Source organism: Pseudorca crassidens, chromosome 12 (assembly GCF_039906515.1).
Source record: "Pseudorca crassidens isolate mPseCra1 chromosome 12, mPseCra1.hap1, whole genome shotgun sequence".
Classification (NCBI taxonomy): domain Eukaryota; kingdom Metazoa; phylum Chordata; class Mammalia; order Artiodactyla; family Delphinidae; genus Pseudorca; species Pseudorca crassidens.
Window position 1 is genome coordinate 62652672 of NC_090307.1, and position 27740 is coordinate 62680411.

General features: G+C 39.0%; 1 protein-coding gene across 1 annotated transcript in view; it reads left to right on the top strand.

Moving 5' to 3' along the window:
• Positions 1–27740, top strand: part of VAPA (VAMP associated protein A) — a 37632-nt gene that overhangs the window by 1247 nt on the left and 8645 nt on the right. The window contains exons 2-4 of the mRNA XM_067699720.1: positions 16816–16968; positions 19784–19887; positions 20443–20523. Of these exons, the coding sequence (XP_067555821.1) occupies positions 16816–16968; positions 19784–19887; positions 20443–20523 (338 nt within the window). The remainder of the gene's footprint in view (positions 1–16815; positions 16969–19783; positions 19888–20442; positions 20524–27740) is intronic.

Genomic DNA, 27740 nt, shown 5'->3' on the forward strand with positions numbered 1-27740 from the left:
TTTAGATAATACCTAACTCAAATAGCTATTATCTTAGGGTGGAGGAATTTAATGTAAACCTTTATGGTGTGTGGTTCTTCCGAGAATTTTAGTATTTTGCTTTTATTTTTTGGGAGGCTGAGTTTACAGAGGAAGTTTCCTCTTCTGGTTAACCTATTGATGTTGCCATAAGGGACTTGGATGCCGTTAAAACTAGTTTTAGGTTAGGAAATGTTCGCAGAGTTTGATGCTTTCTGCTTAGAGAAGTTGTAATGTTTCCATAGTAAGACACTAGTAATAGCGAAGAGGCAAGTTAAAAAAACAACCAAAAAGCCTACACAGTGACTTGCCAAATAGTTAACTCATTTCAGGTATTGAAGATTTACTAGCTATGATGATAGAACAGGTTCTTGTGTTATGGATGAAAGTAGTTCACAGGGCCTATTAAAGTTTGGACACAAGTTGACTTAAAAAAAAAGAGTTTCACTGGAAATTTTATAGGGACACACATTCACTTGGGCCATTTACTTAGCAAACACTAGTGAAAGCTTTGTGCTGAGACTTCCTTGGTGGTCCAGTGGTTAAAACTTCACCTTCTAGCGCTGGTGGGGGAGCTAGGTTTCCACATGCCTCACCGCCAAAAAACCAAAAACATAAAACAGAAGCAATATTGTAAGAAATTCAATAAAGACTTAAAAAAACTTAAAAAAAAAGATTTGTGTCATCTCTATATTTGATTAAGAGTATTCAACAATGAGTAATTTATTCAGCAGGTAACAGCTTACATTTGGGGATTCAGTGCTAAGCAAGGTGGAGGAAAGGTCCACAGTTAGTTTGGTTTAATGGGGTAAGCATACAATCAATAACAGTAAAATGTGCTAGGTTTTATCTCAGCCCTTGAAGAACTCCTAGACGGAAAAGACATATAGATGCTGTAACAGAGGCAAAACAAGTATGAGGAAAGAAGCCCCTTCTTCCTTCCTCCCGGCTTGCTTTAGGAAGCAGCTTGCTTTCAAATGGGGAAGGGGGAGGGCTAGTCAAGGGAATGGTTTGCTCCTTTACTGATGTGAGAGCAGGTTGGCTTGTACTTAAATACCCAGTGGGTTGCTGTGTGCTTCGGTTTAAAAGTGGGGTAATGGGGAGGATTGGGAAAGAGGAGGGGTAGGATGAATTGGGAAGTGACATTTGGTGTCATTTGAACTTCTTAATAAAAGTTATTCTTTTAGTCAAAGGTAAATAGATTGCTCTGATGGAAAGCTGTCTGTATTCCGAAGAGCAGTTCAACACTAAGTGAGGAGACTCAGTTAGAATCAACAATCTCTTTATGCTTCATTTGATGGTGGTATAAAAAGTCATTTAACTCTACCGTGAATTACCCGTAATTTTCAGTTTAAGTAAAAGTCTATTAAAGGATAGTTTTGCCAAATGTCACCTGCTGGTAGGTTTATTTGAATTAGTTTGACTTTACATTTGATTGAGATGGTTTCTCCAGGAGTGAGTCATTGAATCATTCTGAGGTTGGGTGGTGAATTTTTCTGTTATATGCATAACAGAGTCACCTTGATATGAATTATCATCACTGCACAATTGTGGAGAAGCAGAGAGCAGTTTAATAGACTTTCCACATACCTCTATTTTATTGAAGTTTATTGTTTTATACAATTGTTTATATGAAAAGCCTTTTATAATGATGTCATGAATTCTAAAGTACTTCTTTTGTTGCATTAGTAACAAAAAAGAGGTAGATAGTTTCAAATTCTGTTGTTTAAGCCCTGGCAGTAATTTGACCTAGAATTCAGATTTGAAATTTGGTATTACATGTGAGAGACTTTTTTGGGGGGGTCCTTAAAAATGTTTATTTACTATTATAAAATTTCTTCCTTTGTATTATACAACATTGTTATTTTTCCAGCCTGTTAGTAATTCTAGAGGAGAGTTTGGAGAAGAAAGTTTAGAAAATGCTAAAATAAATTGTGAATGTATTCTTCCTCTTAATGATCAGAGAAAGAGGAAAATAGACTAAAACCACTGTATTGAAGGTGGCCCATAACAGTAACATCAGTAAAGAAAACTAAGCTCTCTGAGTGACGAGGGACCTGCAGTGTGTCAGCCAAAGCATCTTTGAATAGCAGCACATCACGATGAAGAGGCCTGAGTGAGGATGGGGAATACTCCTCTTCTTGCTGGGTATTTGGCACATTTTTACGTATTTCAGATCACTCCTGTTTCACAGTGGCTACATCAAATCCCTGGGGTGATTCCGGCCCCCTCTCACCCCCCCCAAATAGGACATGGTTGTCTTATTACTCCATTCCTTAATAGTTTTCAACGAGCTCTCCACTGCCCACCAGATAAAAGCCTAACTCTTAGTGTGACATACAAGCCCTTCCGTGATGTGCTGTCTCCTCTTGTTACACCTGTTCGTCGGCACACGTCCACACTTTCGTCTCTGAGAAAGAAAAACCCTTCTCATATTTAAGCTTATTTGTTCTGCTATTTTTGCTGGTTAAGGTAAAAGTCTTTCATGACTCAGACCATGCTCCATCAGATATTTTCTTGGTCATATTTTCAACCACTGGCTTCTTCCTTTAAACATAAAAATGCACTTCAGTCTTTCATTTTAAAAACAAATAAGCCAACAAAATACTTCCTTGACTCCCAGCTCCTTGTGGTACTTGTCCCTCCTGTGCTTCATTTCCTTTGCAGTCAGACTTCTTGGAAAAGTAGTTCATGTTCCCAGTCTCCCTGTTCCTCTCCTCCTGTCCACTGTCCTCGCAGCTTCCTGATTGCTACTGCAGTGACCACTGCCACTTTCTCTCTCCCTTGACCTCTCTTTGGCACTTGCCATTATTGACAGTTCGTCTTTTTAAAAACTCGATTCATTTGACTTCTGTGATACAGTTGTCTTCTAGTTTTCTTCTTTGCTCTTTACTGTCTCATTTGTGACCTTTTTCTTAAATGCTCATGTTTCTGAGATTCTGACTTAGTTTAACTTTATCTCACTCTGAACTTCCCTTGTTCAGGCTTCCTTGTTTCAAGGTCCTCTCTTTCCCCTGCTTACTCACTTTTTGCACACATTGGTACACTCCCAAATCTGTGTTGAATTCAGACTTAAAATCACCTTTGGAATACATACTAATTACTTATTGACATCTGGATTTGAATGTTGCTCAGACATCTCAAACTCCGCATATCCCACACTGGTTTTTTACATTGATGTTAAGTGGGAGAACGGTACAGGTGTGGAGGTAGTGGAGTGATGTCATATTTGTAGTTAAGGAAACACACTTGTGGTAGCAACATGGAGTAATATGGGAGGGAGAGATGAATTAGGCGGCGGCTGCTGTCCACGCAAGAGGTGACCACTTGTGGGGTGGTGTTGGAGATGCAAAAAGTTAAAGACCGTAAAGCTGGTGAGACCCGGCGGTCTCTTAGGTGTGTGTACTGGGAGAGTGTGTCTTGAAGGCTCTGATTTCTGGCTTACACACCTTGGAGAGAGGGGACAACAAGCACTGGCTGTCTTGTGAGAACGGGTGCGTTTTACCCAGGGGGAGTGGGGGAAGAAGGTCCCGATCTCCTTGGCAGGTTAGCTACATTTAGGTCCTTTCAGGGTTGTCATGAGGAGGTGAATCGTAGGCCTTGGTGGTACGGGCGTGTTAGGGCGTGTTACTCGGGAGCGCTCTGGGCTTGGCTAATTTCTTTGCTTCAGGTGACTCTCTTTCCCTTACTGGTCAGCAGCTGGTCTCCTTTTCTCTAGCATCCCCTCCCTCCGGCCTGTCATCTACATGGATGCTAGAAAGAACTACCCTTTGAAAGATGCACACCTGATACCGTTGCTCCCTGGGTGGAAGAACCTGCACCATTTTCCCATTATGCACTTGACAAAGCTCCACATCCACCGCCTGCCTCTTCATTTCTCTCCTGCCGTAGCTTTGGTTATATGAAACCATCTCCCCAGACGCTCTCAGCTGTTGCAAGCCTCTCCAGGTGCTCTTTTCAGAGTGTTGTCCTCCCTCCTGTCAGGCAGGCTTTCTCCACTTCAAGAGCCCCTTCCTCTTGTGCTGTCTTTGATTTTCCCAGGCCACTTGGTCACTGCCTTCTTCATGCCACTATCCGAGCTTGTGCTTGTCTGCAGTTACAGCACTCACCATTGTGTAGTATTTATGTTTACGTACTTTTCTCTCACAGTCTGTACTGTAAATTACTTGAGGATATGCTCATTTATTTTTATGTCCATAATAACAAGATCTGGCATGGGATGATTGTCCAGTGAGTGTTGATTGCACTAATAAGATTCAGATGATTTCTCCTGTAATTCTTGTGTTTTCTGCTTTGGATCTCTTTTCAGTAGGGTTTTTCATCTGCCTTTTCAGGTACTTGTGTTTTCAGAGTTTTGTAGTTCCAGAAAAGGGTATTTTGTTAAGAGCTGACTAACAGTAGATACATTGTTCATTCTTTATGCTTCACCTTTTTCATTTGTTAAGTGAGAAGTGGGACTGGGTGATTTCTTGGGTGGTAGTCCGCCTGTCAGGGTTTGTGAACGTATATGACAGTTGAGTGCAAAAGGAAGACACAAGTTTTCCCTGCAAAAGGAAAACACAGTTTTTCTCTTTACATATGTAAAGAATTGGGAGACCTTGGTTGAGTTAAGTTCTGCAAAGTTTGGTATTTTGTGATTGTTAGTGTTGGTAATTTTGTTGTTGGTTTACTGTTAGATTTCCTTTAAGTAAGACCTTCCTTAACCATGCAGAGATGGTCTGTGAAGAGAATTTGTTAGCAAGGACCCTTTTATTTTCTCAGAGGCTCTTCCTGACTCTCTTTTTCTTGTTGCTTTTCTATCTTGATTGACCGACCCTTCAAAGAACTGTTTTTCAGAGGAGATAGTGGTTAATACAGGATGGATCCTACTTTCCTTCATAAAAAGTTGGTTTAAAAGAAAATTACATGTTTGCCAGCTTATTAAACTTTACAGACCACAAAATGTAATATTATTTTGTATAACTACCAAAGAAAATTCTTGTTAAAAAAAGAACTAAATGCAAGAGGGGGTTATTTTTGAAAATGCTTGTTTCCTGGGTTTATTATAACTGAAAAGTGACTCAAATTAATCTGTTTAAAATTTCTTATGAAAACTTTCAAACATTCATAGAAACCTCTATACACTTAAAAAAAAACCCAAAAAAAACTCTATACACTTAATGAAACCTCTATACTCTTAAATTTAATAATTTAATAATTTCATATATACTTAAGTTTAATGATTATTAGTATTGTACTGTGTTTTTTGGAGAGGCAGGGTTACCACAGTATTTTAAACAAATTCTGGCTGTTAACATCTCAAGCCTAAATACCTGAGCTTGCATTTCTGATAAACAAAAAAAGGGTAATTTTATTTGCAGAATCATGACACCATTGTCACTTAATAAAACCAAAAATAATTTTTCAATAATCTGATATTTCATCTATTGAAATCTTCCCAATTACAGTCCTGGTTTTTAGTTGGTTTGTTCAGTCTGTGCATTGCATGTGGCTGTTGTATCCAGGTCATCTTAATCTTAACAGTGCCTCCACCACTTCCTTTTTATTATACCATTTACTTGTTGAAAAGACCAGGTTGTTGTCCAGTGGAATGTCCCGTATTGATATTTCTGGTATGTAGTTCCTGTAAATTTGGAGTTGGATTTAAGGGCTTGAAGATTCAGGTTTCAGTATTTTTTTGGTAAAAATACTGCATAGATAGAATTGTGTCACATCAGGTGTGGATAACGTCTGGTTGTCCAACTTCTAGTGATGTTAAGTTCATTGGTGATGACCGCCTTATCCCTCCTGTGAAAAGTTGCATAAGTATGAGTGCATTTATGGTAATATGTGTGAGGGAAAAGATCAGAAAGGAAATAACGTTAGCAGTCATTAGCTCTACTTTAGGATGCTTTTGTTTTTACGTTTTTACTTTTCTGTGTTTTCCAAGATTTCTGCAATGAACATTCAGTGCTTTTAATGGTAAGAGAAAAAAATTATTTTGTTATTAGACTCATTACTTTGAGAGATTATATCAAAAGTTTCATTTGTCCTACCTGTAATACTTTGTTTTATTTTTTATTAATAACTTAAGCCTTTTATACAGGTTGAAGTCTTTTTTTTTTTAATAATAAAGCAGTTATATTAGGTCAATAGAAAACAAGTCTGTAACTATACCGTAGCAGTTCAGAAATCAAGGCATATAAAGACAAGTAGACAATCAAGACAATCATGTTTGTTTGAAAGCAAATCTAATTTATAACTAACTGTACATACATCTGTTTTCATTGGGCTCTTACTGTTAGGATCAATTGGTGGTCTCTTGTGAGAGCGTGGTAGATTAGTTTGGGGTATTTATTTCTCAGAGAATGGGCCCTGCCCATAGACTGTATTAGAGGCAAGTAGGTCTAAGCAGCGTGTAAGTTCACAGGATCCCTCTTCGTCCAGACAGTGCTGAGGGTTCAGTGGTGGGCACCTCGCTGGCCAGCCAATATATACATACTGATGATTAGTCACAATGTGGAAGCCTCCTCTTTAAACACGATAGGTTTTAGAGTTTTGAGGTCGCAGAGACTTGGAGACAGTGGCTGATTTGGGCCATGTCAAGCAGAAGTAGCCAGTTGAGAGAGAACAGGGAGAGGAAAGCAGGCAAGAGAGGTCTTGTGGTTCCAGTATCAGTTTCTCTTGAATGCAGCCTTCTGTGAGGCCAGCTGTACCTCATGTCCTGTGTCATTGAGATTGCTTTCATCTTTATAATCAATGCTTAAGTATGATTTTATTCTTCATAATAAAATGCCTTGCTTAAATAGAATTAGACTTCAACATTTATGAGACTGTTCAACTTTATGACTGTGACACATTTCACTTTATAAAAATAACCTCAACTAATGTCTTAAATTTTTATAAATACCATTTTTGTTGCCGCGTCATTAATATACCATAGTTTTTTTTAAATTTATTTGTTTTTTGTGGTACGTGGGCCTCTCACTGTTGTGGCCTCTCCCGTTGCGGAGCACAGGCTCCGGATGCGCAGGCTCAGTGGCCATGGCTCACGGGCCCAGCCGCTCCGCGGCATGTGGGATCCTCCCGGACTGGGGCACGAACCCGCGTCCCCTGCATTGGCAGGCGGACTCTCAGCCACTGCGCCACCAGGGAAGCCCTAAAATTTATTTTTTTTAAAAAATTTTATTTTATTTTTGGCTGCATTGGGTCTTCATTGCTGCGCACGGGCTTTCTCTAGTTGTGGCAAGCAGGGCTACTCTTTGTTGTGGTGCGGGGGCTTCTCATTGCGGTGGCTTCTCTTTGTTGCGGAGCATGGGCCCTAGGCACGTGGGCTGCAGTGGTTGTGGCACGTGGACTCAGTAGTTGTGGCTTGCGGGTTCTAGAGCCACAGGCTCAGTAGTTGTGGCGCAGAGGCTTAGTTCTGCAGCATGTGAGATCTTCCCAGACCAGGGATCGAACCCGTGTCCCCTGCATTGACAGGTGGATTCTTAACCACTGTGCCACCAGGGAAGTCCCAATATACCATAGTTTGCTTAGCTACTTTTCTTTGGCATTTGGGGAGTTCTCTAGGATAGTTACCTTGAACATTTGGTACTGTTTTCAAAATTCAGGTTTAAATGAATGAGATGTTTAGTTACTTATGGTTAAGCTTTTAAAGGATGTGATTGGATTCAGTGGCCATTTTTAAAAATAGTTATGTTAAAGAATTGTTAATATGAGAGAGTTTTAAAGTACTAGTTTGTAATATAAATTGACAGATTTCTTATGGGCCTACATTTTGACAGCCTTTTATTTTGTAGCTATATACTTACATATATATCTACTCATCCATATATATTTACACGTGTGTGTGTATATATATATACACATACATATTTTTATTTTGGTATTTGGATAATCTGACATGAATTGGAGTGACTGCTATACCTTTAAAGGTATAGAGCACCTTTACATCATGGAGTGTGTTTTCTGTTTTCTCTATGAACAGATTTTACTTTTATAGCTTATAGGGGAAGATGAATCCCTTGGTTTTGTTTTCTAAGTACTGTTCCTACTGCCAAAAATCTCAGTAACAGCATCTTCAAAAGATAGCCTTTTCTGTATCTTTTCAGTCCCCACCCCTCCACTTTAAAAATAAAAGATTTTCTGAACAAATTAAGGTAATATGAATTCATGTTTAAAAGTCCCTTCTGATTATAAAATCAATGCTTAATGTAGAAAGTTGAAAAAGCATGGAACAGTATAAAGCAAATAAAAATTACTTAGTCCTACCACCTATAAATAACCAGTTTCTTAAAAAAAAAAAAAATATTTCTTTATTTTGGCTGCGCCAGGTCTTAGTTGCAGCATACAGACTTCTTAATTGTGGCATGTGAACTCTTAGTTGCGGCATGCATGCAGGGTCTAGTTCTCTGACCAGGGGTCAAACCCAGGTCCCCCTGCATTGGGAGCACAGAGTCTTACCCACTGGACCACCAGGGAAGTCCCTAAATAATCACTGTTAACAGTTGATTATTTTTTCTGTGTATGACTCTTTTATATCCTATATTTTTTAGTTAATATTATTGTGATAATTTTCCCATGTTATAAGTATCTTGCTTATAATCTAACAGGAACTTCAGATCTGTAAATGGTGTTAAAAACATTTATTTCAGGTTCTCCCGAAGATATCCATTTCTCTTTTATTCTTTCCCATCCTACCTACCTAGATTTTAAAAAGTAAACTCTTCAGATATGGAACACTTACTTCTGTTTTAACAAAGGTGTTAATTTAAGCATATTTAATGTTTAATCCTGAGTGCAAGCATGAAAAAAAATTTTTTTTGTGTGTACATCTTATTTTTCTCTAGAAAGTTACACAGTGGAAGGACATAAGACTTATATAAAAATATTACAAATCAAAATGTTTCATTTCTGTGTGAAGACAGCGTTGTTTATACTCTCCCACTTGTTTTCAGGACTGTGTCACAAAGATTGTTTAGGTCAGAGTGAGCAGTCTGTGCATCAGAGGGTCAGAAAAAGTACTTCTAAAATGTTTAGTAGCTTTATACAAAATGTCAGTGAGGCTGTGATCATCTAGGATTGAATTACCGGCCATGTTACAATGGAGTAGTAGGTGTTTTCTAGTTAAGGCAGTAAGTAAAGTTGTTTATAAATATCACATACTTTGAGGGCTGAGAGGAGTCTTAGAGATGGTTTTGTGTACTGAGCTAGAGTGGAGGGTTAGACGGGGCTGGAGAAGTGACATGATTTGCTCAAGGTCAGTCACCGTGTTGATGGTGTTGGATTGTGAGCCTCTAACTCAGCACACTGCATTATGCTTTTTTTTTTTTTAACATCTTTATTGGGGTATAATTGCTTTACAATGGTGTGTTAGTTTCTGCTTTACATTATGCTTTTTACAAAAGTCAGTACCTACACCATCAATAGCAGACCCCCCCCCCGCCCCGTCCCCGTCCCCCTCCCCCCTGCCGCGTCCCCCTCCCCCTCAGGAAGGTGATGGATGAGTATTTAACTTTGTGCTCAGAACACTGCTGCATTAACTGAAAGTGTTGAAAAAGAAAGAAGAGACATGGTTCCTGCCTGTTGGTTACTTTTAACTATAACTTTAAGCCCCTGGAGTGGGAAAACTTTTTTTTTTTTTTTAATGATGACACACTACTACGTTAAGTGGATTTTGGACATTTTTTTCATGATACATTTTGAAATTCTTTGTTGATTATGTAATGTGGATAAACAAGGGCAGTGAAGCAGTTTAAGAAATCAAAGCTTTCCTTAAATAGTAGAAGGTTTAAATAAAATAGATAGGTTTGGCTTTTGTATTAATCTCAGGGTCCATACTTTTGTAAGGTTAATTAAAGCTTATAAAAAGATATGTTTAGTGCTTTAATAAGTAAACCATCTTGAATAGAAATGACTCATTTTGTTTCCCGGAAAGTGGTCTTCTGTTTATTTTTACATTAATGTTTGTACAATAATATTTATTCAGTACTTACTATGCCAGGGATTGTCCAGCTGGGGATACAGCTGCAAATAGAACAGAGACCCAGTCTTCATGGAGCTTACATTCGCTCAAGTCTGAGATTTCAGTGTGTTTGGGAAAAAAGTACAGTAAATAAATTAAGGTAACTTCATCTTTAAAATTTGTAGTGAAGATGTTTTAGGGCTTTCTTTGATGTAAAACATAAAAACTGTTTTCTTGGTGTTTGATACTTGTTTCCAGAAATATTCATCCTGTGGAACCAAGGAAAATACAATAAAATATCCAATAAAAATCTTTTTCTTATATTACTGATTTGATTACAGTTTCATGCTTTAACACTGCAGAAATCCGCCTGGAATGGCTTATGAATTAGGAAATAAATATAGCTTAGGTATTTGCATAAAATACAGAGAATTTATGAGAGTTCAGGCTCTGGAGGCAGACCTGACTTCCCACCTCCGTGGCTTTGTGCTTGTCTGACCTTGGACAAGTATTCTAACTTCTGACTCAGAGTTGACTCATCTGTAAAATGAGGGTAAGTAATAAAAGTATCAGCCTCATAGGCTTGTTATTAGGGTTAGTGACGTAATTCACGCAAAGTTCTTGATACATGGTGAGTGTCCAGTAAAGGCTAGGTTGTAAAAACTTCTGTTATCACTGTTTTTACTCTTACTACTGCTGCCATGCTACTATTACTGTGGGAGTTCTTAGTAGATATTCTGTATACTGTACAGCATATAATTCAGATGTGTGATTAACTTAACGTAGCAAGACATATTCAGCAACATAACCCTTTGTTACTGGAAAGCTGTTTAATCAGCGATGCAGCCGTTAATTTGCTAACACCTGTGGAAACATTGAAGTAGTCATCACTGACTTCACTACAGCTACATTATTTATATATTTGAGCTGAGCATCCAGCCTGCCTCATTAGGATTTTTACCTGTTCTGTTTCAGTACAGATAGGATGGAGGAGTGAAAATGTCATGCTGGGGTAAATGATTTATGAATACCTAGAGTCATAGTAGAACGTACATACTTCTGATTTTTTGTGTTTTTTTGCGGTACGCGGGCCTCTCACTGCTGTGACCTCTCCCGTTGCGGAGCACAGGCTCCTGACGCGCAGGCTCAGCGGCCATGGCTCACGGGCCCAGCCACTCCGTGGCATGTGGGATCCTCCCTAACCGGGGCACGAACCCGCGTCCCCTGCATCGGCAGGTGGACTCTCAACCACTGCGCCACCAGGGAAGCCCTACTTCTGATATTTTTTGTTGTTATTGCATGTTGACTAAGAACGATCCATGTGATTGCTTAGCCATACTCAGGTTAAGGCCAGTGTGAATTACTCCAGTTCATTCAGGGATGAGCTGGTTTCTTCTCAGGGAGCTTATAGTTAGTGGGTGATTTAAGACATACATAAATAATAAAGTGAGACGTGCAGGGAGAGAGGTAGGGACACTGTGCTTTGGTAGTTGTATGGTCACCCTTGTTTCTCCTCAGAGATACATGCTTTGGTTCATTGCACTTTCTGCTGTTATCCCCCTGAGGTCACTAACTCAGTCTGTACCCCATAGCCAAGAACTCAGAGCTTGTCCAGAACCGGAGAGTCTGAAAGGTGAGCCTGCTTCAGTGTTAAAGGTGCTGTAGAAGACATGGGACTCCTGGGTTTAGAGACAAAGGATGTTATTCTCAGGGCACTGCAGGCAGCAACTTCATAGTTGTGTTGGTTTCCTTTGCCCCTCAGATTCCATGGGGGCAACACAAAGGGGTTCAGTGCAGGTGGGTGCTGCCCACCTGGTGGGTTTGTGTCATAGGTGAGAAACCTTGAGTCTAGGGCCTCTGAACCTTTTGTGATGGGCTGCACAGAAACCTGCCTGACCTTTTTCCAGAGGAGGACCTGAGCATTATCACACTGGACAGCAAACAAACCTGCCCTCTCCTCAGGAGGGAGATGCTAACAGTCAGATGCAAGACTGTTCACTATGTAGTAGATCCTTGAAAAGACAGTCTGTATGAAAGCCTCCAGGGCCTCCACTGGCAAAAGGTGCAGAAATGCTAGAGACCCATGGAGACTTGTCTCCCAACAGACCTCCGGGTTGCTGGTCTAAACGATGCTACGGAGTTCATGAGTTAACATTGGTGCACATAGCCTGTTTATTCTTGAGCTGCATCCCAGAGGCCTTTTCTATTTCTGAAATGCTCCATGCTATATTCAGGACCACTTATCCTGAAATAAAATTTGATTCTCTAAGCGCACAGGCTTAGTTGCCCTGCGGCATGTGGGCTCTTCTTGGACCAGGGCTCGAACCTGTGTCCCCTGCATTGGCAGGTGGATTCTTAACCACTTCGCCACCAGGGAAGTCCTGCTCTAAATTTTAGGTATACAGCGTTTCATGCCGGAAATATATATTTAGGTAAAGGAGTCAGGCTAGTCTCACTTAGGACATACTTCTGGGTGAGCTGCCCTAAACTTTTCCTACATTTTTGAAGTTCCAGGTTTTTTCCAAACTTTTTAATACAGGGACCGTATTTATGTATGTTACATTTCCATCTGTTAGAATTTGGGACTGAGAATAGGACTTTGGCTTACTGGGAATGATAATGTAGTAGAGCGAGGATAGAATACTTAGTGACAGGAAGTGGCGTGGGAGATTGAAGGAGGGCAGCCTGTGTAATTAAAAGGTGGAGTTTTAAAATTTAATTTTGTTTTTTCAGTAAAAGAGTTCAAGTAAATGTTATCTGTATTGTGTGGAATTCTGTTTTATATGGTATATTTTTACATATAAACAGTGAAATTTCATCTGTGAAGTAGGAAGTATCAGGTGGTACCTGTGGTTGGTGAGTAGTTTACAATCAAGTAATCATAAAATGGACTGTTGTAGTGATTGTTTCTAAATGATAAACTAAGCATTTATATTGGACAAATGGCAGGATTTTCTTCAATTACAGGGATTAAGTTTTAGAAATCCTCAAAACGTGAGTATTTATTTCCTATATAAGTTGCTTCGAATGTTTCACTTTTTCATCAAAACACTGCTTTTCACTTTTCTTTCAGTTTTTTTTTTTAAGCTTACACCAAGGGTCAGCTTTTCTTAAAAACAAAAACAAAAATCTTTACTGTTTTTCATAAAAGAAAAATATGTACAGTTTAAAGAATTATCAAGAAGTTAGTAGCTCTGCAGTCACTGCTCAGGTTCAGAAATAGAACTTGTGTGTTGCAAAGCTCTCCTAGTACTTTCTCCCTGCAAAGTTAACTCCTGATTTTTATGGTAACCATTTACTTGTTTTTCTTAATGGTTTAAGCACCTAAGCATTGCAGGGGATGTTAGTAAAGCAGGAGATTATTGATATAATGCAGTGGTTTTTAACCTTATTTGACACGATATCCCATTTTGATATTTTATATTTTGTAATGCCCATTTTTCCATCCTGAAGTGAAATTCATATATAAAATTACATACCAACATACACAGTTAAAATTTTTTAATATAATGCCCTAACTGTAACATAAAGGAGAAGAAAGTGAATTTGTGATGAAATATGCATTTCAGTGTGTAAATGTTTGGGCATGACTATAGTAGAAGACTAATGAATTAGCCAGATCCCTGTAACCTACTTAAATAAATGAGTTTGGATTTAAGGGAGGTTAAGGGAGGAGTTATCTGATAGAGGGTTTTCTCTAACATTTTGAAATAAGGGCAAGAGAGTATTTATGCATGTGGGTAGAATCATGTGAATGTGTCACCCATACATGTGTGCTGACTGGACCAGATGTTTGTAGGAATTTAAGTGTCCTGAGTGACATTGCTGTTGGTAGAATAATTTTCTGTAATGGTGAACTCACCTTTCAGAATTTTAGGGAAAGAGAAAAAGGTTTCTTGTTTTATACAATAGATGTATTTCTGGGAAAGAGGTTTTTTTTTTTTTTTTTTTTTAACCAGTGTGGATTTCTGGAGGGGTATGTGAAGATCTGGTGGGATGGGGGCCTAATACTGTACTTGATTGCGTGGATCTACCCGGGTGTTGTGAAATGTCTAACATCCTGTTCCTCTCTACCCCCCACCCCACAACAGTAGCACCACCCAGTCCTAATGTCAGACAGAAGTACCTGACAGTGGCAGTATTACCCTGGATTTAGGCTTGTGTTGTAGCAGATATATTACATAACTTTTCCTCTATTTTTGAGGGCCTGTAAGGGTAGATTCTGTCGGGTCTGTTTAACCTGCAGGCTCCAGGAATCCACGATACACCCCCACCCCAGATCGCCCCATCTCACCCTCACCCTCCAGAAAAACCCAAGGTAAAATTGTTGTGAATATTTGCCTGTGTATGTTTTTCTGGGTTAGTATATAGTTTTCATGAGATTCTTAAAGAGTTTCTGTGACCCACAAAGGTGGAACAGATGTTTCTGCCTAAGACCTCTTCAAGCAATTAAATCTGGTTATTATGCTAGTGGTCATTAGTACTTGCTGATTTTGCATCTTAACCAGGAAAATGGGCTCAGACTCTGAACTGGCTGCTGGGAGCAACCCTTACTGTGAGAGGCTTGGTTAGAGGGACACAGTGGAGTAGAAAATTTCAAATTCATTTGTTAGGTGGCTTTATTGTAGGTAATTTTACATTTTACTGATAAGGTTAACATATTCAGTAAAGAATTTGGCTTTTGAATTGGTGGAATTTTTTTCTTTTGACATATTATCTTCATTTTTATGTCTAGAAAGACCACAATCTATTATTTAAGATTTATAATCCCTTTTGGGCAACATGAAATGTAAGTACTGTTTCAGAATTCATATGTTGATGAAAATTGACACATCGTCATTTTCTAAGTCAGTTTAAAAAATCAGTTATTTTACCTTGTTTTGGGTAGTTGGTACTTTCCTCTAAAATTGGGGAAATTAAAAAAATTGAATTTAAAATTACGAATTGAAACTTACGTAATTGTTATAAAAATACAGGATTTTTCAAAATTAAAATTTTGTAAAATGTTTCCTTTGTTATTTTACTAAGAAGCTTTAAAAAATAAATTTATACTTAATGCTAATGTTAAAATCCTAGTCGAAATAGTCACATAAACATGTACACATTCTCAGTTATCTGTAGTAATTTATGGATTTTCAGAATGTTAAGAAATGGAATCTATGTCTTTAAAACTCGTAGTTTTAATAGTTTAAAATGTGTCTTTAGCCAATGATTTTGTGGATTCACGCAGCAAAATGGACAGATTGGAGCTTTCCCCTTCACTCCCCCGGGCCAGTGTATGGTGGGGTAGTTAGCTGCTAGCCAAAAAATGCAAGCAGTTGGGATTGAAGAAGCAGCAAAGGATGTAAAATAATATATAAATGCAGTGATTAACTTGACCATATAATTCAAGCAAGCTATCCAAAAGATTTTAGTTCTTATATATATTGTATATATATATTTTTTAAATGTGTACTTGTTGATTTAAACGCCTATTCCACATTAGAATTTTTTCCATAACTGGTTCTCTGCCTTTATATGCTTTCTTCTAATGTTCTCTTATTTCTGTCTCTTCCCTTTTATCCCAGTTCCAAATCTTTATTTTTTTAGAAAATATCTTACAACTCACAAACTTTAAGCATAGGATAAAATTAATTCATTTCCTAGGACCTGAAATAAGTGCCTTTCATTTCAAGTCTCTTCTTTTCCTCTCCTTGCATCAGGCAGGTCTACTTTCAGCCCCTGCTCTCTTCCTAGTGCCTCTGCATTGTCTGTCTGTTGTTCCCCTTCAAGCCTTTGTCTAAGATAATTTTCCAGTATTCAGCAAAATGGGAAACTTTATCTGGCAGAGTTGGGGAATCTTCTCAGTCTGGACTCTAAACTAGAAATATTTTAAAGTTTTAAAAGACATACTTTTTCTGGTTTATTTAATAAAGGAAAGATAGCCTTTATAATAGTTGTCTTTGATTTCAGCCTTCTAGCTTTTTTTTTTTTTAAAAGTATAACTTAAAATTAATTGTTTTAGAAACCACTGAAAATTGCTTTTGGGTTAGTTAGAAGTGTGTGGTTGTTGCTTCCATTGAGACATATTTATCTTCAGTCTCCAAATTAACAGGTATTCAGTTTACTGTCTAAACCTGTATAAAATATCTTTAGGCTTTTCTTCCGCCAAGAACAAAAGTGGCGGTACTGTTTCTCCACACCTCACTCCCCCCTTTTTTAAACAAAAAATGGTTTAGGACTTATTTAATTCAGGCAGGACTGCATCACCTTTTGGGTTCTTTGTTTTGCAGTTTTATGTTTGGGTGTAGAATCAAAGCTTAAAAAAAACTTTGTATGTAGAGCATTTGACACAGTGCTCTTAATAAACACTTGACAAATATGTGAGTGAAAGAATGAACGAGTGAAGGGATCAAACTTAGTTGAGGTGAAGCAAGAGCACCCTGTCATTGGGTTCGTCGGCTTCTGATGGAGAGGTTTTGTGGTCGGCTCTGTCAGGTGAATCTGAAGATTGGCATTGGTTTGCAGACCACTGGAAATCCCGATCTTTTCAGTCATGTGGTAAGAGCATACTCTAGGAATACAATTTTGGGCTTATTTCATAAATTGAAACTTTAAAAATATATTTCATTTGATAGAAACAATACATGTTCATGTAGTGATTTTATAAAGTCTGGTAAGGAATGAGGAAGAAAATAAAACTCCTTTGTGTGTGTGTACCTGGAGGTATATTTAGGTACACAGACTTTCAGTACATACTCTATATAAAATTGAGGTTATGTGCATCCAGTTTTGAATTCTGCTTGTGTGTGTCTGTGTGTGAATCCAATTAAAATTTTTTTTTCCCCGTTTTTGGTTTTTAAACCTTACAGGCCCCTTCACAGATGTAGTCACTACAAATCTTAAGTTGCGAAATCCATCGGATAGAAAGGTGTGTTTCAAAGTGAAGACTACAGCACCTCGTCGATACTGTGTGAGGCCCAACAGTGGAATTATTGACCCAGGGTTGACTGTGACTGTTTCAGGTAGCAAACCATGTCCTGAATTTATGCTGTTCTTTTACTATATGCAAACTGCTGCAGGAAATGTCTTATCTTGGGGTGAGGGTGTATGTGGTCAGTTTGTAAGCAGTTACTGTCGTTCAAAAAATGTTGTATCTGTTCTTTATTTCTACAGCTTACTACCACATTCTCTGCCCTTATTATTTTGTCTTTGAAATGTTGTATCATTTTTGTGATTGCTCATCCTCATTCATTCAGATCTCTAGCTGTTGTTACGTATTGCATGCAGCTGTGGAGGTGTTATCCTAAATCTTTTGCTTAAAAATGTACAGTGCCTCTTTTTTGCCAATAGTTGTAAACTTAGATGCGTCTTTCTGCCTTTTATTAATGCCAACAGTGTTCCGCACTTGAAAACTTTAGTTTTGTCACCCCCTTTTGTGTTTACTTGTAGTCCAGGGAGTGTGCTTGGTTCCTTCCATGTGTGGATTGCTTACTCCTGCCGTGGAGTCTGTGCTGGTGCCAGAGTTAATGCCCTCAGACTTCCCTGACGATATCCTTTCATGATACCATCTAACATAGCAGAGTGATAGGAAGCAAGTAGGAGGATGTAGTTTACTTGTGGGAGAACTTCTCAGGCCTCACACAGAGACCATTTCTTCGTATTTTCTAGCAGTAGTTCTCACCTCTGTGAAGCTCTGCTGTAATTGCACAGAGAGCAGGAACACACGCAGACCTTTCCAGATTAGAATCTCTGGGGACACAACCTAGACATGTGTATGTTAAACAAAACAAAACATGCCTGCGTAATCCTGATAGGTATTCCTAAAATATTAAAATAATTCTGTATCAGTTTTCTAGTTTTCAAGCCCACAGTGGATTAAAAACAGAAAATTATACAAAGAGTGAGCGCCCGGGGCAGGCTCACTGAGATGTTCATCAGTGGAACCTGACTGCAGAGGCAGTCAAGGACAGACGTCAGAGTTCTTGGGGGCACTTAATCCTCCCTCAGTAACTGTATTCCCAAACTCAGAGCTAGGAGGGCCTAGAGAATATGCTTTTAGTGAGTCTTGTGTGGTGGCCTGGCAGGCCTGCTTTCATGTTTGTCTGGCCGAACTGTCAGTTCATGGGGAAGATGGGTGGGCAATAAGAAGAGTTGGCAACGAGTGTTCTGGAAGTTGCTCTCTAAGCCCACAAGCCTTTTTAGCTCAATTGGAAGAAGATAAAATTATTTCTATCCACATGGTTAAAAATAGATTTTGGTGCAAACAGCTATATCCCTAGGAATCCATGGAACTATTCAGAAGGACTTTTTCTTTAGGATTCTAGCTTTCTGAAGTTTTACTGTATTAATGTTTCTTAAGAACCTGTATACTTCTCAAAGCCCTTTCTCTCACATAAGCCCCTTGTATTGAGCACCTGACTTACTAAAAACTCCTTACACACCAGTTACTGTTTCCATGCACACCCTTGATCCCTCTCCTCCACTGAGAACTGGCACTCCAGTGTTCAGTGCAGTGCCTTTCCGGGTGAGCAGGCACTCCAGCCACGCTTCCTCCAGCAGCCTTCCCTGATTGACTCTGTCTGCATACTCTCTCCTTTTCTCCCTCTCTCTCCCTTTAGCATGCACCTTTATGGATTTACTCCTTTAATCTGTGCTAAGATTGTCTTCCTCTTGTTACATGGTCTGTAGCCTTAGAAGTATGACTGTCACAAAGTCACAACCATGTTTGAAGTTTTCTTTTTATCCAGTTTCTAGTGAATAGCGTAGGGTGGTTGTTCAGTGAAGGGTGTTCCTGGAGATACACTGTGCTTTATCTGGGTTATGGGCATTTATCCTGTGCATTTTCTACAGCTGTATATTTGGCCCTTAAAAATTTTTTTTTAACCATGATGGGAGTTAATGGACTTCTCAGACATACCTTATAAAGAAGATGTTCTTATATAATTGATATTTCTTACATTTGCTTCATTTCATCTGTCTTTTTGAAAATGTTGACATCTGTCTATCTTAGAAATAATCTAAATATTAGCAGGGAAGTAATCTCCACAATATTGTATACATATTGTGTACAATTGCTGATTCATTCTTTATATTCTCTTATTAGATTTATATTACATAATTTTAAACCACATGGAACGTCTAAAAACCCTCTTGTAGGCCACTGAAAATCATAAATACTTCAGAAAAAAATTTGAATATAATTATTAGGAAGCTGGAAAAAGTTTAGAAATCATGAGGCTGTATGGTTTCCTTGTACACTTTGTTGTCCTAGACTCATTTAAACAAATTAATAAACTCTTCTTGAATAGGTGTGTATTTAAAATCTATTTTAGAAAAATTAGTTATATCAGAACACTAATATATGGTAGTGAGTTTTTATGTTACTTAGAATTTCTTCTATAAATACTTCAGTTGTCTAATTTTAAGAGCTGTTATCACTAAATACTAATGTGAAACCTAAGTTTATATTATAAGTGGTTTTAATAGGCAATTTACTAGATTTTGAGTTTATAGGCATTTTAATAGTTAATGTTGGCAAAGTTTTGAAAAATTTCCGAACTTAAGTTTAGAGAGGGCAATCATATATGGATATTTATTTATTTTTAGTAGACATTTGTTTATTTTATGGGTTGTTAAAGACTTAGCAAATCAGAAAGGTAGACAGTTTAAAAATAATTGGAAACCATAAAGTTGTTTCTGGATCCTTACTGTAAATAATCCAGTGTGTGCACCTTTCCTGGTTTTCTTTAAATTTGCAAATTAGTGAGTGAGTACTAGGAATGCAAAGAAGCAAACAAATGCAGAAGTCACTGTCATGTGTCCTTTCTTCTTCTTTAGTAATGCTGCAGCCTTTTGACTATGACCCCAATGAGAAGAGTAAACACAAGTTTATGGTACAGACCATCTTTGCTCCACCAAACATTTCAGATATGGAAGCCGTGGTGAGTAGAGAAGTTGAACAGAAGTTGTCTGGGGAAATGTTGTTTAAACTGTGGGTTTTGTTTAGTTCTCCATTGAGAAACCTGGTTTTTAAAATTAACAAAACCTGTAAATCTGTTCACTACAGATAACCCTGACTCATTTCAAGAACGAAGGAATTTTGAAATAGTACGCCTTAGAGACAGTTTTGAAGTGCTGCTATTAAGAGTGAAGTCCTGTAATCTCTAGGGCTGTTAGTGTGATTTTAATGGATTGTGATAGTAGCTCTTCGTAGGGTTCTATAGGAAGTTCTGTGGCATTGCCGGTACCTGTGGTGGGTGAGAATAACGCAGTGTGTACAGGCAGCTGTAGTCCTGGCTGACCTGGGGAACCCCCTGCGCACGCGCACGCGCGCACACACACACACACACACACACACACACACACACACACACACACACACACACACACAGACACGCACGGCAGCTACGCTAACCCTTCAGTTGTCCCTTGAGGCGAAACCTATTTGTCCCCATTGTATCTCCTCTGTCTCATTGTTTGGTTTTGTTTGCTTTCAGTGGAAAGAGGCAAAACCCGATGAATTGATGGATTCTAAATTGAGATGTGTATTTGAAATGCCCAATGAAAATGATAAATTGGTAAGTAGGAAAATATAAGAAAATTGGAAGCTATTAAGCTCTCAGTTACTTTGAGATTGAATTCTGCTTCTGGTTTTGGCCTTTGTGATTGTGTGATATGGCTGTTCCACTTTATCAGACTCAGTGTTTACGGTTTTTAAAAACTTAATGTGTATATGCTCTTTTCATTTCATAACATTTTGTTCAAGAAGAAAAATACTTTTAGATACAAGCTGGATGATGGAGAAGAACCGCCTAATTCTACCAAAATTTTGCTACTTAAACCACTTCAAGTTCTTTGTTAGAATGAGACATGTGTATACATAAATATAATTAAATTACAGACATAAACCACTTTTTGGCAACTATATACCTGCAGTCTGGGGATAAGATTTAATTTACATGGACAAACAGTTTATTCCAAATTTGGCTATTTCCAGATATTTTGTTCACTATTGATCAAAATAATCTGATTTTATTCCTTAGTAAATAATTTTTATGTTGCTTTTTGATTAGTGTGAGGCAAATACAATTTGAGGGACTGAAGTGTATGTGCATGGAGTTTAAAAAGTAGTCTTTTTTTTTTTTTTTTTGTGGTATGCGGGCCTCTCACTGTTGTGGCCTCTCCTGTTGCGGAGCACAGGCTCCGGACGCGCAGGCTCAGTGGCCATGGCTCACGGGCCCAGCTGCTCCGCGGCATGTGGGATCTTCCCAGACCGGGGCATGAACCCGTGTCCTCTGCATCAGCAGGCAGGCTCTCAACCGCTGCGCCACCAGGGAAGCCCTAAAAGGTAGTCTTAGAGAATGGGTTGTGGTCACTTTATTCCTTTTCTGAAACGCAAATTTGAATTTTTTTCTGTGGTTTGTAGGAGGGGCTTGAAGGGTAAGTAGGTTTTTGTGTGTGTGATTTAACATATAAAATAATATGGATAAATAGAATTGTTTGGCACAATCAGATTATAATTTTACATGACTTTTTTCTTTGCTCTGGAGGCCATTTGCCCTATTGAAAAGTAAACTTGCAGATTAAATACGTGGGGTCAATTGTTGTGTTACTCTTAGGATAAGCTGAAATGAAGAAGTGCCTGAATGGTAATTAGGTGTTGACCAAATCATTTATTGTGTTTTTAATGCCTTATTAAAGGGATTTTGAAATATTTGCCGAAAACAAAAAAATGTGAATACATATGTTGTTACTGGAAAGTGAGCTTTTGATGGTATGTTGATGCTTCCCATTTGGAGTTTACTTTCTCTTTTGCTAGGCTGCCAGGACGCTAATAGCTTGCATAACTCCTATTATTGGAACCAAGAAAAGAGCACATTCATCTCGGTTGACTTATTTTATTTCTAGTTTTATTGAGCTATAGTTGACATACAGCACTGTATAAGTTTAAGGTGTCAGCATAAACACTAGTGTTACATATATCGTGGAATGATTACTACAGTAAGTTTAGTTAACATCCACCATCTCATATAGCTACCCAAAAAAAAAGTTTTTCCCCCTCTGATGGGAACTCTTAGGGTCTGCTCACTTAACAGCTGTCAATATACCAAACAGTGGTGTTAGCTAGAGTCAGCATGTGGTACATTACATCCCCAGTTCTTGTTTATCTTCAATTTTGTACCTTCTGGCACCCTTCATCCAGTCCTTCCTCCCCGTTCCCCGCTTCTGGTAACCACAAACCTGATCTCTTTCTACAAGTTTGGGGCTTTGTTGTTTTGTTTTAAGATTCCATGCATAAGTGAGCTCATACAGTATTTGTCTTTCTTTGACTTATTTCACTTAGCATAATGCCCTTAGAGTTTCGTCCATGTTGTCACAAATGGCAGGATTTCCTTTTTTTAATGGCTGAAATAATATTCCATTGTATCTGTATATTCCAGTCTGTATATATATACCACAACTTCTTTATCCATTCATCTCTTTTTTTTTTTTTTTTTTTTTTTGCGGTACGCGGGCCTCTCACTGTTGTGGCCTCTCCCGTTGCGGAGCACAGGCTCCAGACACGCAGGCTCAGCGGCCATGGCTCACGGGCCTAGCCACTTCGCGGCATGTGGGATCTTCCCGGACCGGGGCATGAACCCGTGTCCCCTGCATCGGCAGGCGGACTCTCAACCACTGCGCCACCAGGGAAGCCCTAAACATTTGTTTTTTTGCAGTTTGTTTGATTTGAAATCAAAATAAAGTCCACATACTGCTATTGGATGGTATGTTTCTTAAGTCTCTTAATCTATAGATTCCCTCTGTTTTTCTCTTGTAAATTATTTATTAAAGAAACCGAGTTTGTCCTGTAGACTTTCCCACGGACTAGATTTTGCTGATTGCATCCTTCAGGTATCTTTTAACTTCTCTGCTGTCTTTGGTATTTCCTGTCATTGGATCTAGAGACTTGATTAAATTGAGGCTTATTTTTGCGGTGAGGGAGAGGCAAGACTACTTTGTAGGTGGTTATCTGTTCTCTCAGGGAGGTACCTAATGTCTGATTTTGTTTGTTTTGAAGTTAGCAGCCGTTGGTATGCAGTGTGTAGATGAGTGGTCCCAGCCAGGGGTGGTTTGCCCCCCAACGGGACAGTTGTCAGTGTCTGGAGACATGTTTGGTTGTCACAGCTAACGTGGAGGGGTCTACAGACGTCTAGTGGGTAGAGGCCGGGGATGCTGCTCAGCGTCCTACAATGCACAGGACTGTCCCCACAACAAAGATTCTCCAGCCCCAAATGTCAGTGCAGTTGGAAGTGAGTAAATACAGTTTAAGTCCATTGATTCATTCAAGGTTGTGTAATGGTGACTTTGTCATTACTGCTTCATAGTATTAGTTAGAGAGTAACTGGAGCTCATCTGATACCCGCTGATTCATTCAATGGTGGAGTTCTAAAGCTTTCTCTTAAGTTATAGGCTTTCAAAAAATGAGTTGGTTACAGTGTCCCTCTGATGATGTACAGTCAGCTTTCCGTCCTCCTTCCTTTCCTTCCCTTTCCTCTTTGCCGTGTTGTTATGGACTCATGGACTTAAACTTCCTACTGTTTCAGCCCCTTGCAGTTATCGTATTGGTGATCAGATTGGCTAGTAGCCGGCTCCTGAGTCCTTTCACCTTAGTAGTCTTTGGTAATTTCCGTCATGTCTAATATGGCAAGATACTTCCAGGCTCAGACCTGGGATTAGACATTTCTTCAAGCCCTGGGTCCTTTCAGTGGGAGATGGTATTTCGAGACCACAAGCTGGGCACTGGGAGTAAGACAGTGATTTTTAGTTTTGTGAGAATTCCTATCAAACCATTCTTTTGGCCAAGATTCTAGTGGAGGCCTGATTGTCAGTTGAAGGCACTTTTAATGGTAAAATTTTAATGGTGAAATTAGTCAGTATCACATAAATCACATAAGATGATGCTCATCCTTTTGTTTTTTGAGGTGTTGTGATTGTGTTTAATGGTTGGGTTATGTTCTTGAAGCTCTTGGATAATTCAGATTGTATAAAATCCAACACTAACTGAGAAGAATGGGCAGGTCCTCTTGTGCACCAGCTGCAGTGCTGTTGGAATATAGCAACTCATATGGCTTCTTAGCTTTGCTGTTATGCTTCTTGATGGACATTTTTAAGTGTTTGGAATTCACATTTCAAGTTTGGCACATAAAATGAGACTTTTAATATTTCAGTATATCAGATTTATATAATTCAAATGTGCAAAAATATTTGTATCTATACTAGAGGTGGCCTTAATTGATTAATGTGCGTGTTAAAAAGAAGGGCTGAAATACAGCTGTGTTTTTATGAGGCGGTGTTTGCCAGAATGTGTTGGTTTGGAAGGGCTCTGTGGTCAGATGAGTTTGGAAAAACGCTATAAATAAGCACACTGCATATTTGCACATTAAAGGCTCTGAATAAAGAAAATCTGATTAACCTAGTATTTCTTTTTTGTTTCATATGATGCAATTAACTTCCCATGGAATGCCAGATGTTCTGTAAAATACACTTTTGGAAACGCCGTTCCTGTGTAAGCTCATTCTTGTGGAGCTGCTAACCTGCAGGTTCTACGAGAAATCCCCATTACTGAGGGATCACTGAAGTGGGCGCAGCCTGGTACAGACCTGGTGCTGTCCGAATTGTTGATTAGTGACTTCCTGTCAAGTCATAAGCTTACTGTTGCATCGCATCCTTTACAGAAAATGTGAAACCTCAGAGTAACCAAATCTGGAGTGTTTATAATAGTATAAAATATATAAAGTTTTTGTGTATTTGTTATAATGATTAAAGATGAAACCTTTGGGCTTCCCTGGTGGTGCAGTGGTTGGGAGTCCGCCTGCCGATGCAGGGGACGCGGGTTCGTGCCCCGGTCCGGGAGGATCCCGCGTGCCGCGGAGCGGCTGGGCCCGTGGGCCATGGCCGCTGGGCCTGCGCGTCCGGAGCCTGAGCTCCGCAACGGGAAAGGCCACGACGGTTGCGAGGCCCGCGTACTGCAAAAAAAAAAAAAAAAAAAAAAAGATGAAACCTTTTACACACACACACACACACAACACCTCTTTTCTAATACTTTATTCATGTGGTAATAAAACCCTGTTGGTAAGACCCTAATGGTATCTTGCCATTTCTGGTTTAGTATTGTCTACAGATGAAGTTGATGAAACTGCTTAAAGACCATAGTATCTCTAACATACTGGTTTCTTTCTAGTATCCATAGATACAGTTACGAAATTACTTAATATCCTTTTTCTGTATGTCTGTCTTCAGTTTAGTATGAACTTTGTCTGTTAGGAAATTAGGGCATCATTGAGTAGTGTTTTACCTAGATAAAGTTTGTCAGTTTACTACAGACAAATTGGTAAGATGCCATATGAAGCTGAATCCTGACTACACAAATTGATTAAAGATGAAATGCCCTTATTCAAGGAAAACACATTTCTAAATGTGCAAGATTCACAGAAATATGAGAACTGTTGGCAGCCTGTAGTTTTAGAAGTAGAGTACAAAATATATTTTTTAGTTTATATAGTCACGATTGCTGTTAGTAAATTCCTATAGTGACATGGTTTGACCCCTTATTTATTTTAGTTTGTTTGTCAATATGTTTTAAAAAGTTTGTTAATTTAAGCAAACTTCAGTTTAGTTTTTTTTTTTTTTTTTGCGGTACGCGGGCCTCTCACTGTTGTGGCCCCTCCTGTTGCGGAGCACAGGCTCCGGACACGCAGGCTCAGCAGCCATGGTCATGGGCCCAGCCGCTCCATGGCATGTGGGATCTTCCTGGACCGGGGCACGAACCCGTGTCCCCTGCATCGACAGGCAGACTCTCAACCACTGCGCCACCAGGGAATCCCCCAGTTTAGTTTTTAACTAAGTTGCTGGTGACAACTTTTTTTTTTTTTTTTTGGTGGTGACAACTTTAATACACAGCTCTCTCCAGATGGCACATGTACTTTGTGTTCAGCCTTAGTGTTCAGAGCAGTGGAGAAGTAGCCCATGTTCAGTTACACATTTACTCCAAAGAGTTGCTCATCAGAATTTATGATCTTTAGTAATCAACTTAGAAAAATTTGGTTCGCATCCAAAGCAGTTAGATAGCACAGTAGCTATCATGGTTATTGATACTTTCTTCTCAGAGTTGGTGTAGGTAGCAGGTAGCAAAACGTGCTGTTGATTCAGTGTTTCTTACGTTAGGTACCCCATCCCACTCTCACCCCTGCCCGCAGCTCCTCACCCACCTCCCCGAGCCCTCAAAAGGAGTAGACAGGCAGTCAAGTACATTATGTAAGTACACCTTTCCCTGTTTGAGGATCTGGATCTTTTTAGGTATGCTGTTAGTTCTTGGGCATCTACTGTTTCTAAAGACAGTTGGAAACGGCTGTGTTATTATTTTGTTGATTTCTTTAGGTTTTTTAGGACCTTGATACTGAATATATAACTCAGAAAATGATTGAAGTTTTTAGTCATCTTGTAGGATAAGAAAGGTGCCAGCTTTAGAAGTATGGTGGTTGAGTCCATGTTTTTATTTTTATGGTTTAAAGAGACCATTTTTGTGATAAAACAGTCCTAATTTATTTGGAACCATCATTAGAATACGGGCTTCTTTTTGGAAAATAGCTCTCTGATTTGGATCATACATAGAATGACCTAGGAGTCCAAGAACCCTTTTATTTTAGAATAAAAAGAGGTACTATTAATAGTTATTCCTGGACAACAGGCATTAACTAATACTGCCCTTAGGCACTAAGGTGTGTGGTCCCCCTAGTCCTCGGGGACAGCAGGACTTTGGGTGCATTTCAGTAAGGTAATGGCCCACAGTCTTCTAATGAGTTATGTTCAGGGCTACTACTGAGAACCGCGCAGCACATTCCCTGGGTTGTTGACAGCTGGACGCAGATGAGCTGGAGTGTTGACTACTTTGTATTTTACAAACTGGAGTTCTGTGAATTATTAGCTCTTTTTAGTTATTATCAACTCTATATTTTGAAATCTAATGTCCAGTTAGTGGTTGTGTTTTTTTTTAGGATTGAGTGTGGTTTTAATTAACTTGTTACGATGTTTTACAACCTCTTCAATTCTTTATGTTGAAATAAAAATTTTTTTTGGTTTATTTTAGGCCACCAACTCTACTTGACATTTTCCAAATTTAGAAAAGTTATTACATTTCATTTATGCCCTCCATTTAACATCTATCTGTTAATGACATATTTTCTAGGGAAAAATACTTGTCATAATGAAGCCTGAAGGACTGTTAAGAATAGGGAATTTCAGGGGCCCTGTGTATAAAGACTTTTTGTAATGAAATATACATTATTTTCTGTTGAGACAAAGAACAGATTGGGGACAATGCATTATTAAGTAAGATGGAGTTGTCTTAGTTATGTACAATGACCTGGATATCAGTAAGTATTTTATTTGTTTGTTTTTATTTTTGATTGTATTGGGTCTTTGTTGATGTGCGTGGGCTTTCTCTAGTTGCGGTGAGCGGAGGTTACTCTTCGTTGTGGTGCACGGGCTTCTCATTGTCGTGACTTCTCTTGTTGCAGAGCACAGGCTCTAGGCGTGTGGGCTTCAGTAGTTGTGGCATGCGGGCTCAGTAGTTGTGGCTTGTGGGCTCTAGAGTGCAGGCTCAGTAGTTGTGGCGCATGGGCTTAGTTGCTCTGTGGCATGTGGGATCTTCCCGGGCCAGGGATCGCACCCGTGCCCCTGCATTGGCAGGCGGATTCTTAACCACTGTGTCACCAGGGAAGCCCTCAGTAAGTATTATTTCAGAGTCTGCTCCAAC